This window comes from Bactrocera latifrons, unplaced genomic scaffold (assembly GCF_001853355.1).
Source record: "Bactrocera latifrons isolate USDA-ARS-PBARC rearing strain unplaced genomic scaffold, ASM185335v1 scaffold_31, whole genome shotgun sequence".
NCBI classification, from domain to species: Eukaryota; Metazoa; Arthropoda; class Insecta; order Diptera; family Tephritidae; genus Bactrocera; species Bactrocera latifrons.
In genome coordinates this window covers 308,795-328,640 of record NW_017536741.1, presented here as the reverse complement: position 1 = coordinate 328,640, position 19,846 = coordinate 308,795, and the positions used below count along the sequence as shown (strand labels likewise).

At 40.1% G+C, this 19,846-nt stretch overlaps 4 protein-coding genes across 4 annotated transcripts; 1 reads left to right on the top strand and 3 right to left on the bottom strand.

The window, feature by feature from the left end:
• Positions 1-6,942: 6,942 nt before the first annotated feature.
• On the top strand, positions 6,943-8,091 carry LOC108970699 (putative gustatory receptor 59d). Its single transcript, XM_018936222.1, has 2 exons — positions 6,943-7,815; positions 7,867-8,091. The coding sequence occupies exons 1-2, from the start codon at positions 6,943-6,945 to the stop codon at positions 8,089-8,091; spliced, it is 1,098 nt and encodes a 365-aa protein (XP_018791767.1).
• Positions 8,092-11,497: 3,406 nt separating this feature from the next.
• Positions 11,498-14,600, bottom strand: LOC108970698 (putative gustatory receptor 59b). Its single transcript, XM_018936220.1, has 2 exons — positions 13,587-14,600; positions 11,498-11,671 (listed from the first exon to the last, which is right to left on the bottom strand). The coding sequence occupies exons 1-2, from the start codon at positions 14,598-14,600 to the stop codon at positions 11,498-11,500; spliced, it is 1,188 nt and encodes a 395-aa protein (XP_018791765.1).
• Positions 14,601-15,103: 503 nt separating this feature from the next.
• LOC108970697 (putative gustatory receptor 58a) lies at positions 15,104-16,210 on the bottom strand. Its single transcript, XM_018936219.1, has 2 exons — positions 15,404-16,210; positions 15,104-15,334 (listed from the first exon to the last, which is right to left on the bottom strand). Exons 1-2 carry the CDS (start codon positions 16,208-16,210, stop codon positions 15,104-15,106), a joined length of 1,038 nt encoding a protein of 345 aa, XP_018791764.1.
• Positions 16,211-17,070: 860 nt separating this feature from the next.
• On the bottom strand, positions 17,071-18,125 carry LOC108970741 (putative gustatory receptor 58a). Its single transcript, XM_018936279.1, has 2 exons — positions 17,603-18,125; positions 17,071-17,546 (listed from the first exon to the last, which is right to left on the bottom strand). Exons 1-2 carry the CDS (start codon positions 18,122-18,124, stop codon positions 17,343-17,345), a joined length of 726 nt encoding a protein of 241 aa, XP_018791824.1. The 5' UTR covers position 18,125; the 3' UTR covers positions 17,071-17,342.
• Between the last annotated feature and the right edge of the window lie 1,721 nt (positions 18,126-19,846).

Here is a 19,846-nt window from a genome sequence, read left to right as displayed (position 1 = left end):
TATATTTATTTTTATTCAATTTTAATTGTACTTGTTTCAAAAATAATCCCGTTATTTCATGAATCATCAATTTGGATTATCTAACCAGCCGCAAAGTCTTCACTGCCGCACAGCTTCCAAGGCTCTGTGTTAATATTACTACACCGCTAGCATGTGCAAGCGAATGAATTGTGGAACTGAGTTTAGACGCATGCGCTGTCATTGCGTCAAAAAGAGCGCCACTCAAGACAAAAATCAAGACAAATCATTATTTGCTTAAAGCAAAAAAAGCAATTGTTTTGGAATCTATAAGAAGACCACCTGTGGATTTAGCGTTTCATTCATGAATAGAAAACTAGCATATTTTTAACATTGACCTCAGGCTATGTTGGCGGCGAAATTTTATTAAGTTCATGGTGAAGGAGTTTAATTTGCATTTTCATTCTCCCAGCTACGTAAGCTAAGCAGGCATCTTTTACTTGTATCTTTAAAAGATAAATTCGACTTATTTTATGCTCAGCAGATTTGAAGGTTCAATGTAAGAAGTAGAAAAGGTTTGTTTGTGCAAATCGTTTGCTTTTTTTCGCTATACCTTTACAGAGTTTCGAGTGGGTTAAAGCTGACTCTCACTTAGCGAATACAACTAAACACATCTTCATGCGATCCTAATGAAAAACAATATTTTCAATTTTGACTTCAAGAGAATAATTTACCCAACAAAAGTTCTAAGCATGTTGTAGACAGCAATGTTCGAAAGCGAAAAAAAAATCACCTGATGAGTATTGCGTTAATTAAATATTAACTTGCTGGCACAAGCTCTTAATTTGATAGCGACGCCTTCGAAACGCGATTTATGCCAAGACCAAGCCATGTTTCGACTTGACGCTTCCCTTATTTCAATATGTATATATAATTATACATAATATGTGTATGCGTGATTGCTGGTTATGCTTTCGTCAGATGCTTGGTCGAGTTTGCACGCCAGTTTTTCTTCTGTCTCTTTAAGCAAACCACAAGGTGTGGAGGCCGCCTCCGCACGTACGATAGACTCTGTGAGAAACCTTTCTTATTAAGCCAGAAATATACATGGCTTGCTTTGCTTCCTAGAGGAAATTTATTCGATGACGATTGCAGGCTGTTTTCGATCTTCCGTACATTCAGTATAGTAATGAGAACGCCATAACACTAAACCTTTTACTCCACTTTATGTTTCCTTCGCACTTTGCACTTGCCTGTTAGTGCGTTTTAATTTTCATTCGCTTTTGTGGTTGCCAACGACCACATTAATTATCTGGCTTTGCCTCGCTACTCGCTTCCACCTAGAAACATTTAACTTGACTCGAAACTAAAGCTTTCCTTAAAGCCTCAAAGCAAAAGAATTTAATACCGAAAGTCTGAGCGTAGTTGATTGCAGTTGGTGAAACTTGTTTGAAAGTCAATGAGCGAAAGAGCAAAAGCGTGAATTTTTGTAAACAAGCGTATACACTTTTGCACACATGTATACAATCTTAAGACTAGCTATTAAATGTTACTGCATGCACATAACCTTAAAAATTAATTGATATGCGTTTTGTGCTTTGACCGGGCGACCACCGCCTTCATTAGTGAGCTAAAGTTGCTGTGAGTGCTTGGCTTAGTAGCTACATTCAATTTTTCTTTATGAGTTCACTTACATATACATATAATCCATAAACGATAATTTTTATTAGAATTTTGACTTCATGACTTCGCACTGATAAGGTCGCAACTGAGTGCGCGATGCGCTTTAGAGAATTGCTTATGTTAGTGTACCAACTTTTCTCTAAAACATCCCGCGAAAACAAAGTGAATGATGTGAAAAGCAAGAAGGAATAATTTCATGCAGACATTTACCTCTTTAAAGCGGTTCGAAATTTAAGCTGCCTCTATAGGCTTCAGCGCCCTCACTCAACGCGTTATCAGTACGAAATAAGTGAAATGACAATTTTGTCCGCTAGAAAGTGATGGATAGACCACCGAAAAGTATTACGTTTCGCATAATTTATTTGTCATTTGCTCCTACCGATTTCTGTTTAATAGTTGTTTTTGCCACATTTTCCTTTACTACCGAAACGTGTTTAATATGCGAAAACCTTTCTTCGCCATGAAAGCAGCAGACTGCTAAGATGGTGGTGAGTGAGTTAAAGGCAGGCCATAAACTTCGGTTGTGACAGGTAAGCTTTGCTTCAATTTGGCATGTCCGCTCGAAAGCGTACACATACACAAACACACACATGCTTTCGATTGAGTGGCGAATTTTCGGCCCAGCCTGGTCCGTCAACTGTGAGCTGTGCGTTTGTGGGAACAAATTTAAAGGAGAAGCGTAAATTCGTGAACTCGAAAACTTTCGCTGGTTCATTTAAATAACCATTTGAAATTATGGTTTAAAGTGTGGAAAATTCGCTTTAAGTTTTTAACTAAATTTATCTAACAGTTAACTCCGTCTGTATTTCACTTTTTGCGAGTTAAGTCTCTAATTTTTTAATATATTTGCGGTTTTGTGGGCAAATATAAGTGCGTGGCGTATAAGTAACATGAAATCCATTTACTGATCAACTTAGTTTTTTCCCGAATTATATTGTGTCACTGCCATTGAATTAAATTACATAAAATGAGTTGTGTTTTGTAAAAATTATGAAATTTTTTGTGGTATTTAGTTTCAAATGTAACATAGGAATTTCGTAAACTATTTGAGCAGCTGTAAAATCGCACTGGCGAGAGTGATACTACGTCACACATAGAATCAAGAGCTGATGGACTCACTCACATAGTTTTCACAGCAAGGAATATCCTTACATTATATCGTTACCTTGGTAATACACGCATGTATATATGTATATGCCTCTGCCTACAAATGCATGTGTATTTCTGTGTGGAAATACAGCATTGTAAGCGACTATTTATGCGAAATTTAGGCAATAAAAATCACTGAAGCGTATTCGGGCGGTAAATGCATTTGAGCGCAAGAACTCGGCAGTTTCCTTTAGAGCATATTTCAATAAATTCTTGAAACGAAGACAAAGCAGCGGTCAATGCTTATTTGGCAAAAACAAAGCTGAAACAAAGATGGCAAGCAAAATAAATGTTAGAAGTTGACGCTCCCCCCAACTTCGTATGTTTTGCGGCAACTTTTGTTGGATATTTTTTAATTTTAAAATATATCTTTTGTTTTACGCAAAAATATTTAAAGACAGTGTGTGTATTGCTCGGTATGCGGCAGCTAATGATTGTTGTTCGCCTAGGCGTATGAGTAACATTTTAATTGCAAAAATTGCTATTGTGCAAACTTCTGCACATATTTTTCTTAATCAAATTCACAGAAGGCAACAGCAAGTACAAACAATGCTGAAATATATGTATACACAAATGGAATAGAACATTATTTGTTTACTTTTGTTTCAATTGATTGTGGCAATTTGCGAAGCAGATCAAGCATAAATGTGGCAAATTGTGTACTAAATGTATAAGCTAATCTTTGAATGTTCAATATTTATTGTAATAAATATTTTTTCATAAAAAATAAAGACAAACTTCAGACTTCATTTTTGCAAAACAAATCTTTTCGGTCACCAAAGCTTTTCAGGACTGGTTCACAAGTTACTTGGCATGTGCTGCGCCTTGATTTATGGCAGTTGAGTTTGTGAGCTGGAGCGGAACAAGACTCCAAGCGAATGTTGAATTATTCGAAATGCAACTGACTTTATGAAGTCATACAATCAAATATACGGAGAATTAGGCAAACGCATTGACACTGCGAGATACTTTATTAAGGGATCTGCTGAACAGCAAGGGAACGCGAGTGGGGTAGCGCATCTGATACATGAAAGGTTCACTAGAAATTTATTTGGAGTTGACCCATCCGCGATCAAAATACGGACGTGTATGTGTGTGGTGAGCGAGTCTATTCTTAGCACCCTCGGCCGTTGTTGGACGCAAAGCACAAACACATCTGTATGGTTGAGGAGTTTTATGAGCTGCTGAGGGGGCAATAAAAGCACGCTGCCATATTGGTGGAATATTGTATGAAGCTTTATACTCACAGCGGATTACATATTTTTACTGCAACATATATTTCTCAATAAAAGTAGCATTGGCTTTGGTATCACACGTGTTTCGTCTAAGTTGACGCCCTTTAATGTTTCTGGTAGAGATGTTTGTGTGGCGCTTACACCAATGTGTATCGCTACCATTTTGCAAGACATTTACATTATATTTGTTTTCTCGTTTTTTGCGGCAATACCAAGATTAATTCAGTTAATGGCAGTTGACCATGTAATTATAATGTACAAATTGTCGTGTGAATTTTAAAGTGCTTGCAAAAAAGGACAAAGTTATCATTGTGTGATGTTTTTTTTTAATATTTGAGGCTTTCCCACAATCTTCTAAAGTACTTTGGCCTGCAACAACGTAAAGTTAGGGATAAGCGTAGATTCAAGAATATAATAATATAATTTTTTATATTAATAAAACCTTGCATTTATTTGGAAATTGCAAAAAACTACTATTTTCTTTTCCTTCTCTTCCCTCTGTGGAGTATGAATTTTATGTCCCTTCTTAAACCATTACAGTAGTCAACCGCACGCGTTAAAATAATTGCACAATTGTGAGTTTATATTTTATTTATTGACTCCAGTTGTTGTTGTCAAAGTTGCCCTTTTTAAGCATATTCAAAGCCGTATGGAACGGCGTAGGCATATGCACATGAGCTCAGTTTATTCTGTTTGGCAAATTGAAAAGCTTTTAGCACATCACAAGGACTTTTGTGGCTTCTCTCTATCTCTACTCTTCGTCTCTACTGATTGCAATGAAAGTGAAATAAAGACAAAAAGCATAATTGCGATAAATTGAAAAACTTTCCAAGCTACCTTTGCTGCATTGCACGGGCAGCGGGCTATATAAAAAGTTGGCTAATTAGCAGAAAGAGTCGAGTATTGCAATGCTGTTTACTGTTTACTATGCTCTCAGTCCTAAATATGCTTATGTGTGTGTTCATATAGGTAGCTCATACACCAAGCTGGGGTATTGACACGATCTACATGAACAATTGTGGGGCTTATCAATGCCATGTCGTTTATATGCGGTTTCGAACTTTATGCTACCCCAAAACGACTTTGTAACGTTTGAATTCATATTTAGTAATGTAAGTAGTGACAATGGCGATTGAATCTGAACCCTGCCACGCCGTAAAGACCGAAAAAACAATTTGCAAATATGGGCCAACCCAATAAGCTAATAGGAGCGGGTGAAAAAGCTTGAAATTCAGGAGTTCTCATTGAAGACTTGTGGCCATACTGCGTCCGAAATATAATTAAAAAATGTATAAATGTGCTGCTTTATATAATCACGCAACACATTTATTGATCTGTGTTCATTCCGAAAACAAACATCGTATGACAGATGAGACTTAAGGTTCCTTTCTCTCATGAAGAGAGAGACGGTGGTTCCATGGGAGAGTTATGAGTTGGTCGATGCTGTTAATGTCGATGCTTTCTTCTACTACATCTTAAATACAGGTAAAGCTTAACTCAAAAATATGTATGCAAGTTTTTTATGGACCCGCAAATATTTGTTTCGCAAAATCTTTTTACGAAGTGAATTACCATAACGGAATTACATTTTTAATTTCGATCGAAACTGACACACTTCATGAGTTGCGCAATCACGGGGTTTTCCTCCGCTTCTGTTTTTACTACACTGCTTCCATTTTGTTCTTCTTTCCTGGTCATTATTCAACTGCCATGAGGGCGGAGCGTGGCAGCCAGCTCTTTATAGAAATCGTAACGGGTCTCTGACTTAGTGAACCCGGTCCAGAATGTGTCAAGAGTAATGTAGGCGTACTGATACTAAATTCAACAAGACTTTCTGTGTTTGAATTTTATAGCGATGAAAATGAATTCTTGATTGCAGAGCAGCTCAACGCAGCAAACACAACTCGCTACAAATGAACTCAGCATTAATATTTCGTCATTGCGCGCGAAGAAAATGTAAACAGAAACTCCGCAGTCATTCAGTCGTGGATAAAATTATTGAGTTTGATCGTACACCAACACCCGCACATATACGAAATGAGTGAAAATATGAAATAATCGAACTATCTCATTGTCGGCGCTTCCGAGCATTTTTCTTTGCGAGGTCCCGATTGCCATAGCAATTATTTTTGTCACGCATTAATGTTGATTAATTGGCTCTTCGTACGCAACGCAATTATAACCTCAACAAGGACTATCGGCGCCGGCGATCTCTCGCTGCCATTTGTACCTGCGAACCTTGTTTTACAATTTTTCCAATCGGTCAATGAAATCGTAAAAGCAATTCGTTTCACATGCAGTTGAGTAAGTCGCATTATGCATCGAATTTCGAATGCGAAAAGCTATTATTATTGCCTGACTTTTGCAAGTCATTCGCGAAAGCTTTATGCAATGCGAACAAAAGGACTGACCGATTGACTGCTTATGGAATACTACAAGCGCGATATCCATAGCAATGCATATCAATATTCACCGGCGACCGTCAATTTAGTTGAACAATATGATAATATTTAAACACACACTCGTTATCCACTTTAATTATAATATTCACCAGAATGCATTTGGATTACTGCGCAGACATGCCATTGTATGATACCGTGTAAAGCTTGGCATGCCCCTGCAATACCTCTGTTGTTATGAGCAATACTTAAAATTTTTCCTGTACGACTATTTGTACAGGCACGCCAGGAAGCAACGACAGTTACACGCCAACCGCACGGAGCTAGCCAAGTCCTCTGTTAATATCCCAGCAATGTATCAAACACAGCGCTCGCTGATGCTTCCACGTATCATTGCATGTTTCAACATACTCGCTATATTCTTGGGCCTCACACGGTTTCGCATCGATTTCAAAGCACAGCGCGTGCTTCAATCTCGGCACGTTGTGCGCTTTGTGATTTGCGTAAATATTGCCTACATGTTGGCCTGGCCGGTTTTCTACTTCTATGAGGCCATGTATACTTCTTCACAAATCGAGGAAAATTTGGTTTTTCTCACGGAATCGGCGAATATGTTCATTAGTATCGTTGCCGCGGCATTGGCGGTGCTAATGCGTGGTCGGCGAGAGCGCATACATTTGGAATTGGCCGAAACCATTATGGCACTCGACCGACGACACTTTCGGAATATGTGTGCTGGTCAAAGGCCGTTGACTCATCGTTCGGATCATCTGCTATACTTTAAAATGTTTACACTATGCCTGCAGACCGTTGTCCCGTTTTACGATTGGCTGACAGTCAGCGAGGCGGTGGATATTCCTGCGTTTCTGCAGACCTTCTATTACGCCTACTCGCAAAGCATACTGGCGATGGCCCTCTTCATGTACTACCACTGGATGTGGGTGCTGCGGAAGCGCTTCTGTTTGCTCAACTTGACCGTGCATGATTTACTGCGTCGGCTGCAGCAGTTGCCTATTGGAGGGGCGCAACATCATTCCGTTATAGAAGCTACCACCATTTTGCTTAAAATATCGCAAGTACATGCGGTACTAAATAGGCTGCTGTCGCATCTAAACAGGGATTACAAAGTGCAGATATTGGCCGTGTTGCTAAAGAATGCGATTGAGTGCATTGCGTTTGGGTATTATTTGACTTTGGGATTTAGTGGCTCGATGGATTGGGAGTTCGATTTGGACACTTTATTGTTCCTTTCATATGCGGCCATATTGTTCGTTGATCTGAATTCGGTTTACTGGATTTCGCATATGATTACAGACGCACAGCAGCAAATGTCGGAAATAATGCGACGTTTCCAGCTGTTACCCTCACTAGGCGACGAATTCGATCAACAGGTGAGTACGTGAAGTTATTTTAAGGATGAAATTGATTGTATGTGTTTTTAGTGTGAGCTCTTCGTCATGCAGCTGACGGGTCAGCAGATGAACAGCAAACTGGCTGGCATGTTTCAAATGAATCGCGAAAGAGCACTGGCGTTTTGGGCGTATGCGTTGACTCAGATAATTGTACTGGTACAATTCGATATTGGTTTGCAATTGCAGCCATCAACGGACAATGCAGTCTTGAACAGATTGAACAAATTATTTCGTGTCAACGATGGTGAAGAATAAGAGAGCTTCAAATTTGGTTTCGATACTTACTTAATTACAAGTTTCCGAGGAATAAAGTAATAAAGTTCTTCATTTAAAGGAAATTAGTTTTTATTATTTATGAAAGGGAGATATGTACATATGTACAGGATTTGACCCGGGAAGTAATTGGACTGAGTAAATTAGAATGGGATGCTAACCTTTGTTATGTAACTCTTCACAAGAAAGGCGGTGTGAGCTGGGGCGTTGTCGTGGTGCCGCTTCCAATCGAAACACACCACTTCTTGTTAAAGCAACATCTGGGCAAGCCTGCTTGATCATATCAAACGTCTCTGTCGCAGATTTACTGAGTTTCACACAGCATTTCGTTCGCGTACCTCTGCATTTTCGGCTTGCACCACTCACAGAAACACGTCGGTCGAAAATTTTTGTCCTGACTCTCCAGGTTCTCGGATACAACTGACCAGTCGCTCGTTCGTTAGCTAGGAGCGCCCTCTACCGAATCCAGTCGGTGCGCGCACGCAGTACAGTCGCGGCGGAAGAAAATCAGTCTTGTTACTCTCCGGACAAACCCTATATATGGTATAACTTAGTAAGATATAAGAAGAACATTTCAAAAAGCAATGCTGTAGCTCAATGGGTGGAAATATTTCTGTAAGAAAATTGAAGGTAAAGGCATATATTTGGGTTTAAGGTTTTTATTTGTGCTCGAAGTAATTCAAACTTAGCAGCCTACTAAAATTATCCAGTACAGTATTTTCATTTGCATTCGGCATACGAAACTGATAGTCGAATTGCATCATAATGAGAATATGCCGGAGGGTAAATTCCAACATTGCGAGTGAAGTCTGTAGCCTGAGTGGAAACATACCAGCGATGCTGACATTTTCGTTTTGTAGTCTTAATTGAAAGGCGAAGAGCTCGCACTGTAAGAAGAGAAAATATTCAACTAAAATATACTTTCTTAATAAGGACTCCAAGTCTCACCTGCTGCCCAAACTCTTCATAATAAAGCGGTAATGTTTCCAACCGTCTCAGCAAATGCGATGTAGAGCGTTGAACATTCGCTGTTGCCTCCGCTATCCAGTACAACAAAGACCCATCCACAAACAGCAACAAAGTAAATGCGCTTGCCAAAATTGTAGTGTGCATATCGAAGTGAATATAGAGATATTTCTTGTTCAATAAAAAAGAGTAATAACCAAAAGTGATGCCATTTATTAGTTGAGTTAGGAGCCCAGCCAAAATTTGCATCTTCAAGCCAGCGGTGAGGCACGTAGTTAGTCTGCTCAGCTGTGTATGTATTTTGGAGATTTCCGCCAACTCTTTAACACCAAATATGTCCAACTGTTGTATTTCCAATGCGCCCTTACTGACCCCTTGCAATGGCTGCAGTGCATGGTGCAAATGGTTCAGATTGGTATTGAGCAAGGAGAACCGTCTTCGCAAAAGCCACATGAAGCAGAAATAGATGAAGAGCGAACCATTAAGCAAGTTGTACACATAACCATAGTATATAGCCAAAAGCAGATCGCTTAAGCTGCCGATGGGCGAGAACTGAATGGCGCCATAGAAAACACCGATTGCTTGGAGTGAAAAAGTCAGCGTCTTGAAGTATAGAAAATAGTCTGAGTGCCGGTCCTTGCCATTGTCGCAAGGATACTTGTTGTAGTAGTCTTTGTCGAGTTTGAAAATTGCTTCAGCTATGCGAGCATAGAGAACCTCATGCTTCCTACGACATAATACTGTAGTTGCTGCCGCTGTAAATGTGCAGAAAATACCCACACAATCGGTGAAGTTGATCAGACTGTTTTCGACACGAGTTTTTTGCAGTGCGGTCACCTGTTGGATGTAGACCACCGGCATGAGCAGAAGCGTCACCACATTCGCAAAGACAACATAGAAGCGAAGGCAAAGTGGCCGATCTAAACGTTGTTTTTTTAAATTTAGCCTGAAACTCGCGATGCCAAGGGCCACGGCAACAATATTCACATAACTCAAAACTCCCTTTCGAAGATTCGTGCGCTTAGCGGTCTGCATTCCAAGTGCTCCGTTAAATACCACTAAATGTACTGCAGTTCAACTGATGTAACATTCCTGTAATGGAGCGCATTATCACAACATCAACATCACGATTTATCGAAAAATAAATATAATTAATCTAAAGCCCGTCCACCGTACATTGAAATGCAATGTATCGCAATTTTTAATGAAGTATCTTCAAAGGTTTCGATACCGTCACTCTATGGACATAGTGAGGGTAGACCCTGAATGAACTACAGCCACCAATGCAACATATATGTAAATCCAATTTACCATAACTGTGTTTTTCATTCTTGCAGGGTAAAGCGCAGTACAGCATAACGCAAATGAAAAATGTGAGTTGAGTTCGAGTACTGCTTGTCGGTCTTCATAGCCAATATTCTTATCAAGTTTTCAAGACAAATATTGAGTTTGTAGTCATTAAATTTGAATCCTTTCAACCGAAGTGAAAAATGTGAGGTGAGCTGGAGTGCTACTTGTCGGTTCAGTTCGGTCTTCGTCGCCAATATTTTTCTCAAGCTTTCCATGCAAAGATTGCATTTGTGGTAATTAAATTTGAAAGGGAGTTATGCTTGGTAAATCCGGAAAAAAATAAGACATAGATGAACGATATAGAACAGTGCGAAGCGATTCCTGAGTAGCAAATCAATCAAATTTCTTTATGACTAGCATTCGCAAGTTCTTAGTGACTTACTTTAATTTACGGCATATCTACGCATATTTTTTAACCCTAGTCACACATGTAAACTTTACTTACTATTGATCGCTAAAATACATAAGTTTTACCATTGAGACAAGAAGCAAAAGAGCCAATATGAGTTTACATAAGTGAATTTGGAATGAGCGTGCATATTACCTGCATTGCGGTTTGCTTGCTCGAGGTCTTACGAGTATCTAACCACTCTGCCTTTAAAAAGTAATCATTTCTCGGTATTGTCAATCACCGGTGCGGTTTTCAAAAGGGCTACAAAGTACTACCTGTAAGTAGTGCGGATGATTGTCGATTTTAAAACTCAGATCCTATGATAATTATAGGTGAAGGTGAATTGGGTGTACTTCAATTTAATAGAGTGCTTATAAAGTTTTGCATTTATTTATGAGCAAACAACGTTAAGGCACGTGTGCTCAAGCAAATGAGTAGATAAATAAAAACTCCTCTAAAGGCATTTCGTAGTTTTAGGTAGCCACTCACGAAGAGTTCTCCAGCTGTTTACTACTAAAACTATAAGTTATTGATAAGAGTCAGACTTATTGCAACTATGAACAACTTCTGTTCATAACCTATAGACACTATTAAATTGTGGAGGAAAATCTTTAATAATGCAAATATGACACATTCACATAAGCAAAAGTATACGACAATAAATAAAGTATTTTCGCATTTTTAACCCACGTGTCGCTTTGCTGGATCCACTACATGATCGAATTGTATAAGTATGAGCGCGTGCATAACGGCGTTGCGTAGGACGGTGAGCGTGGCGCGGTGGTTCATATCGAACATGCCATAAATATTGATGCTGAATCTCGACAGCGCGGCATTCAAACCGAAATCTGTGCACTGCAAATAAAATTACAATATAAATTTCCACCCAAATGAAAGTGTAAATCCAATATCTTTATTGCACTTGCCAGTTGCTCGTACTCGACACACATATGCAGACGGTGCTGGTGGCGCTGGAGCAACGACAGCGCCTCACTGTGTCGCGCCACCAAAATTTCGCAGCAGTGATTTAATAAAAATACATCAAACGATTTAATGGCGAACAGCGCGAAGGACAATATGACAAACCCTTTGCGGTTCGTCCAATTCGGCAAATTGATGAAGGCTATGTAAAAAGTGGCCGTGCTGCTGAAAAAGAAGATCAGCAGCATGACGGTAATGTGAAAGCGGTATATATTCACCATTTGCGCTACAAGCGCCTGTAGCTTCCCGTGTACCTGCAATAGCCGCCGCAGTTGCCATAAGCAGTTGTGTGTTATGCGCACCGAAGAGCCAGGAGGCGTTGCGCTCAGCCACCGCAAGCACCGTTGCAAATAAATATTTAACACATCATAGCGCCTAACGATATGCAACAGTGTCAGGAAGTAGACGAGTATAATTGTGTGAAGAGTATTCCATATTATGAAAAAGTACACGTTCAACAAATAATCAATCAGAGTAAGCGCACGCTTCTCCAGTATGGTTGCGCAACCCAACACAAGCGTGATATTCTGCGAGAAAAGCGTGAAGAGTTTAAGATAGAAAAGCCTGCTATAATTGACGCTGGGCGCTTCCTGCCAATTTTCAAAATAAATCCTTTCCAAACGCTGCAGAGTTTGCACAATTCCACAAAATTGCTGATCTTGGTGGTGGCGCATGATGAATGTATAGACGATGACGAAGCTCTGCGCCACAACATTGAATCGGCCGATTGTCGTTAGCAGCGGTTTCTCCACGAAGTCGTCTAGGTACACCGTGCCATTTACATAGTAAAAGGGTAGCAGTAGCAGCAATGACGCGTTTATGAAGAGACTATAGTAGCACAGCCAACGCGGCAATTGCAGCCGTTTGCGACGAAAGTCAAAATACAGCGAGGAAAAGCCGGTGGCCAACAGGTAATAATACCACACATGAAATATGAAAGCCTTAGCACCAGACATAATCGTGGCTATAAGCGCGTACACAGCCAAACGCTTGGTAGTTGAAAAAGCGACTGGTCATTGAACAGTGAAGTGAGCGCGTGCTTGGCTCGGCAATGGATTGTTTGAACGTGTCATTTATCAAATCGAATCTTAAAATGCTTAATAATGCATTTGTACACTTTGTAAAAAGCTATCGCGCGGAGATGCATTTCGATTAGTCTGCATGACGTATGGAAAAGGTTTTTGAGCAAAGCAATCGAGTCAAGTATCAATTGCATCGGTCGAGCAGGAGATCGGGTTTTGCTCAGCCTTTGAAATGTGCAATGTTTTATGAGATTTTTGAGAGAGTTTCATATTATACACAGTTTGTACTAATTAAACCTTTATTTGAATTTTCTTTGCAATAGAACATTTGCTCGCATGACCTTAGATTAAAGTCTTGAAATAAGCATAATTTCCATTCAAACAATTATTATATTTGAGCAAAAAAACTCTCTTATAGTTATGAACTACCTAATGTGTAATAAGATTGACATTTTACGCACAGCGGAGGGTCAAGATTTCTTCAATTACCAGTTTACCATATTCACTTGAAAGAAGCGTTTCCTCCAGACTTTCTTGATGTTCAATTAAAATTTTTATTCATGTTGAGAATTATATGGAACTGCAGCAGAGTGAGGCTATTGTAGGTGACTCTTTGTATGATGTACATCCAACTCTGCTTGTTAATGGTCACCATACCTCACAAGTCCAAATGGAAGCTTCTATTGTTATTGCGTAGAAAACATTTTTCCACCTAAAATCCCAAGTAAGAATAAATCGGATATTCCACGAACTTTAGGACCACTCACCGTTTCCTCGAGTGCTTTGGATTGCACGTTCATTGCATAAATACAGCCCAATTGATTGATGCACGCATAATAGGTTTTAACAGTTAAGTCACAGATCAAAAAACCCAAATATATATTAAAGGTCAATGCACAGAAGTAAGTCGTACCAACAACTAAGTACCGAAGCTCAGCTCTGTGATCGAAAGTAAAAATGATGCCATAGTAGAGTTGTCGTTCGAGCGAAGTAATCTCATCCAAGAATACGGCAAGCGCCAAAAAGCGGTAGTTCCGCATCAACACCCACGCCAGTTCAGATAGCTGCCAATGCGCCTCCAATATACGTTGAACATCGCCAGCCAACATGTTGAGGCGCCAGCGCTTGCAATGCCGCACGCTGTCGCTCGTTTCCTGCAACAAATGCCTTATGTACCATTGCACGTATTTCAGACTATGACAAATAGACCATAAAAACCAAAAGAAATTGAATGTCGTCAGACGGAGTATGGTCGTGGTTTGCAGCACCATCAACAAGAAATAACAGTTCGACCAAGTCCACTCAAACTCCGTGCCTTGTATGAAAATCACCGCGGTTATAACGATGAGTATGCTCATATTGATATACTTGGCATAGATGAGGCGATTCATGTGCCGTTCGATGAAAGCCACACGCGGCAGCAGCGCTAGGTAGGTCTTCCGCAGACGTCGATACTTGCACAACACGTCGTAGTTAACCCGGTCGATTTTTGGACGTTCCAGTATGATGTATAGCACCGCCAAACTGCGTATGATATTTGTTACATAATCGATATAGGTCATTATGGGGTTCCATTGTATCGTGGAGGAGCGCTTCATGGCATTCCAAAAGATGAAAGGCAGCGATAGGATCGTCCACAGGTTGGCCACCAAAGCTAATGCCTGCATCCACAGTTGTTGCTTGTAAGTGCGCGATGTGGCGTTGTAATGGAATGACGTCATGCCCAGCGTAATGGTGGCATAGTTGTAAAAGCGCTGGTACCAGGGCTTAAGCATAAACATCTTGGGGCGTGAACTATGTCATGTGCCTGCTTTCGAGGGCAATTGAAGCTCTGTCCACGACTATTTACTGCGTGCGCGTTGAATTTCAGGCGACATTGGCGACTCACTACGCTGCTTTTAAGAACATACATAATTATTAACGAGGTGGTGGCGTGCGATACAGGTGATAAGATTTTAAGTGCCATTAACTGAGATTTGACGACCGACAAAATACATAGGCTTAATTATACAATATCGATGGCGCACAAACTTTCGCTGAAGCAGAAGTGTATATCAGTGTAATTTGGAATGACTGCATTGCTTTAATACCAAAACATAAATAAATTTAAGTTGGAAAAGCGAGCAACACATTTATTTCAATTTGTTTGAGCATAACACAAGTTTGTTTTCGAAAAACAATTTGACATATACGACCATAAATATAATGACAGTTTTCGGTTAAATTTTGTTCCAACTACTTAAAATCAGCACGACTCTTATGACTGTGGAATCAACATTTTGGCTCATACATCTATATAGTCATCACCAAGCCGCAGCATCTGGTTAATACGCTCCAGTACGCCGCTTGAGCCTTTCGAATTCTTTCGCGCTTCAAAATCGAATTGCACCAATATGACGATGTGACGCGCGCAGAAGGCCCAAAGAGCCAGTGAAGTCTGCCGGTTCAGTGAGAACATGCCGGCGATATTGATATTCATGTTTTGCTGTTTCAGCTGTAGAGCAAAACTTTCGCACTGCAAGTAGAGTTTAACCCAAATTATAACAATCTCAAAAACAAAAAACAAAAAAAAAATTTCCATTACCTGTCGCTCAAAAGCGGAGCACATCAATGGCAGCACTTGGAAGCGTCGAAGTATTTGCCTGGTCGATTGGCAGGCGATGGTTGTAGCGTCCGCGCCCCAGTACAGCAAATTGATGTCAATGAAGACAATCATACTGGCCACCAGCGACGTAATTATAGACGGCACACTCTGCGGCATATTAATGGGGTCACTTAGCGAGACCACAAAATAGTATCCGTACGATATGTTGTTTAGCAAATATGTTAGTAACACCACAATGATTTGCCAACGGTAGACCGAGTTCAGACGCAACAGCATCGCGCTGAGTCGCGCATGCACCCCCTTTATTTCGTACAGCTCCTCTGCTGCCAATGCGCTAAACTGCTGTAGAGTGCAACTGTTTGGCGGCAATATGCCAGCGGCGTTTTTATGCAACTTCTGCAAAATGTGCAGCAATTCTTTCAGAAGTGCGTTTAGGCGCCACATGCGCTTCCGCACCTGCCAAAGCATGTAGAAGAACAAGAATAATACTGAATTCAAAATGCTCTCTATGAGACTTGTGTACAACGCCAGCATCCATACATAAATGTCCACGCGAATCGCCTGGTTAAATATGCCATAGACTGGAATGAATAGCTGAAGACTGGTGGTGACCATTTTGAGTAATATGACCAAATCGGCCTGTTTCTCGATGCGTGCATTCATCGTCAGTTTATTAAAGTAAGTTGTGTCCAGTTTGAAAATATCTTGCGATATCTCCTTGTAGATGCGCTCACGACGGCAGCGGCTCACTACCGAAAACACAACAACTGTGTAAACGATCAACATATTGACCAAATCGGTGAAGGCGAGTAAGTTATTTTTGAAATTCGCGGTTATATATTTGATGGATATTGCATGAGCACATGGCAGCAGCACCACTGTGATGATATTGGCAATCGCAACATAGAAATCGATTATTCTCGATTCGTATATCTTCTGGCTGTTGTAATCAATGCGAAGTCTGGTGAATCCGAGAAAAATAGCGGTATAGTTCATGAACTGCAAACACAGTGTAATAATTTTTGACATTTTAATTTATCAAGCGAAGTGCAGCCGATTGAATGCCGTTAGCGACTGCTTCCATACCGTAATTGGCTTGAAAACTCCACGAAGCAGCAGATAGCTATCGCCATTCGTCCCCAAGGTACTCAATTAAATTAATTAAATGCTTGTAAAATATACATTGTATGCTGAAATGCGGCCTCATTGCTCAAGTGCGGCATATTAATACTCCATTTACATATCACAAGTACTTAGCTTTCCAAAGAGACACGTGAAGCGAGGAGCTTAATAATTATTAGTGGTAAGCATAAAGCGCTTGGTCGATCGATGTGGATCTGGTGATGCCCCTTTTATCAGTTTATAGGTAACACAAAATACGTATACATTTGTGTTTAAGTTAGATTCATAGATTTTGGATCAATCCGACAACCTAACCTAGCCTCCTTTAGTTATATACATTTGACCTAGCGAGTTCCACCTCCCTTAACCCATCGAAAAAATATAATTTATGGATTTCTGCAAACTTATGTCGAATCGCCACACAATTCGGAATAGCAGAAACGAGTCTTTTGGATAAATTCCAAAGAAATTGAAGGAGAAGAGTTTTTTTGATCTTTAATTTTATTTGATTTCCCTTTCTCTACCAAAAACAGATTCAAAGTACTGTTCGCTATTGCTCTTTCACCATTTTCTAAACTCTTTTCCCTTTAGTAAATTTCAACTGTTATGTTCAGTACTTATCGGACCATTTTCTCCCAGGATTCCAGGATTCTCAGCAAAAGTTGGTGGAAAGATTTTGCTTCAATTTTAAGTACATTATAAATAGTTGAATTTATCTCAAAAGGAAAGTTCAGTTTGAAAAATCTTACAAGAGATTCTCGTCACTTCAACAGAGGCTAACTTAAAATTCTTCAAATCAAAACATATCAACAAGGGAGTCTATTGTGATACTCGAAGTAGCTCCAGATATACGCGACTCATAATCAAATTGCACTAGAATGATTGTGTGCCGTAACATAAAGGCCCCCATAGCTAAAGATGTCTGCCGATTCAGCGAAAACATGCCACCTATTCGCATGTCGGTTTCCTGTTGCCAAAGTTGCAGGCAAAACTCTTCACACTGTAATATAAAGCATTAAAAATTATGAGAAGATATTGACAATGCGCTTGGCATACCTGCCGCTCGAGATTGTGGCTCGTAAATGGCATCGTCCGATACCGTTGCAGAATGTGCACCGTTTCCTGGAAAGCATGTGTGGTAGAATGTGAGATCCAGTAAAGCAAATTTATGTCCAAGAGCGCCAAAAATCCGGTTGACAAATTCGCTACCCATAGGAATGGGCTTTTAATCGTTTCTATCATACCGTTCGACACTAAATATATGAAGTAGCAGTACGAAATATTCGTGACTATATAGCTGAGTACCTCGCTGATAACTTGACACTTGAACGTATTATTAAGACGTACAAGCAATCTGGACAGACGTCCATGCACTTTCGCCAGTTCACCCAAATCGCTGGTAGTAGCAAAAATTAGTCGTTGTAGAGACACATAATTGCCATGCACCCAACCTCTGGAGCACCTATGCATATTCTCCAAGGATATCCGCAACTTTTCAAGATTCGTATTTAACACATACACTCGATAACGTATCTCCAACATTTGAATCAAATATAAATTGAGAGTGCCATAGCACATGGCTATAATAAAGCTGAAGTAAAATGATAGTGACAACGCTTTCATATCGATTTTCTTCGTTGATTGTAAGGTGCCAACAAATGGCCAAATCGCATAGAATAATGAAGTCAAGATTTTCGTAAAATATGTGTGATTCGAGCAACGTTGCATTTCCACCATCGTCGGTAGTGCACGGAAGTATGCTCTATCTAGAGCGAAGATCTCCTTTAGTAATCCAATGCAAGCCATTTCTCGGGTATAACGTGATAATATACTAAATGCTACGACGCTGAAAAGTATTGCCACATTCACGATATCGGCAAGTCTCAAGTTGTTTGTGAGGTCCACAGTTACGTCTGTCACAATGTAGAAGTAGAGAAAAGGCAACGAAACCGCAGTTAAAATGTTTATGATCAGAACGTAGAAAGTAAGTAAGCGCGAACTCTTAATTGTCTGCGTATGAAAATCCACCTTAAATCTGGTAACACCGCAAAGGATTCCCAAATAATTCGCAGACTTTTGTAACCAACGACTTATTGCAACAGCTCTTCCTTGGCGATCTCCCATTTTTTTTTTTTATATTATTCGCCTACCATTCTCATCAGCACACGTTCGTCCTTCTCAACTTTCTCTTTATATCTTACGTATTTGGGTAGAAGTCAAAGCCAGGAAAGCAAAACAAACAAAATGTCATTTTTGTCGCTCAATGGTGCCGTAATACACTGAGCGGAAGGAAATGAATTTTTGAAAAAAAAAACCTGCTGATATCCTCTGTCGGCCGCAAATATATTTGACGCTAACGTATTCATAACATATTGACCCTGTAGTGGCGAACCATTCGAACCATCGTTTAAAAATGGCAGTGGCAAAAGTCAAAATAATGACACAAATAGCTTTCCCGAGAATGTATTGTGTTCCGAATTTCCCGCAGTGTTCATTMGGCTATACACTTAGGTTCCTGTCGAATCTTCTTTTGTAAATTATAATCAAAAATATATTACTAATACTCTCTCAATATAACGGTATACATACACATGAACATATGTATAGAMGTTGCTTCATGCAGATATTAATCAATGCTGATAGGAAGGCTCCACCGCCATATTCAGTTGTCGTTGCGATACGCATCGTGTTAGAGCTCATGCACTGGCAATTCAAGTCATTTTGAGGCTAGCTGCAAGACGCGTCTAGGCCGTAGCGTTGTCCGAAAACATGAAACTCACTCGCATTCRGTTTACTTCGGTTCGAGTACGACTTTCAAACAYACAACGTACGGCCTACAACCCGTGTTGCACTCTACTAGTCAATCTGTTGATAGTTACACCGATGCCGSAACAATTCAAGCTCGACGCTATGAACTTTACGAGCAACTCCAAGGCGCGCCAACTCTTTCAGTTTCTCTTGACGTCATTGTCCTTGACTCGCTCGGTGGAGTGTGMGCTCATTTTGGTGCTTTATTAGTGGCGACGTCACGACATAATCGCGCTCATTACAGACTTTTAGCGCCTGTTTCATATTTATATTTTACACYCGTCATTGTCGGTGCGTCGCTGTCGCTTTTCTTTATTGTGTACTGCAATAAAGCAAAGCGAAATATTGGGAAGTGGCGGGACCAGCAGCCTGTTATACCGGTGACAATTTACTTGGCCATACTCAACCAGGTTTGCGTTTTGAATTTTCACTTAGAAGCGCTGAACGATGAGTTGCAGCGCATAGTGGATGCCGCTGCCGTGTTGAGCGCAC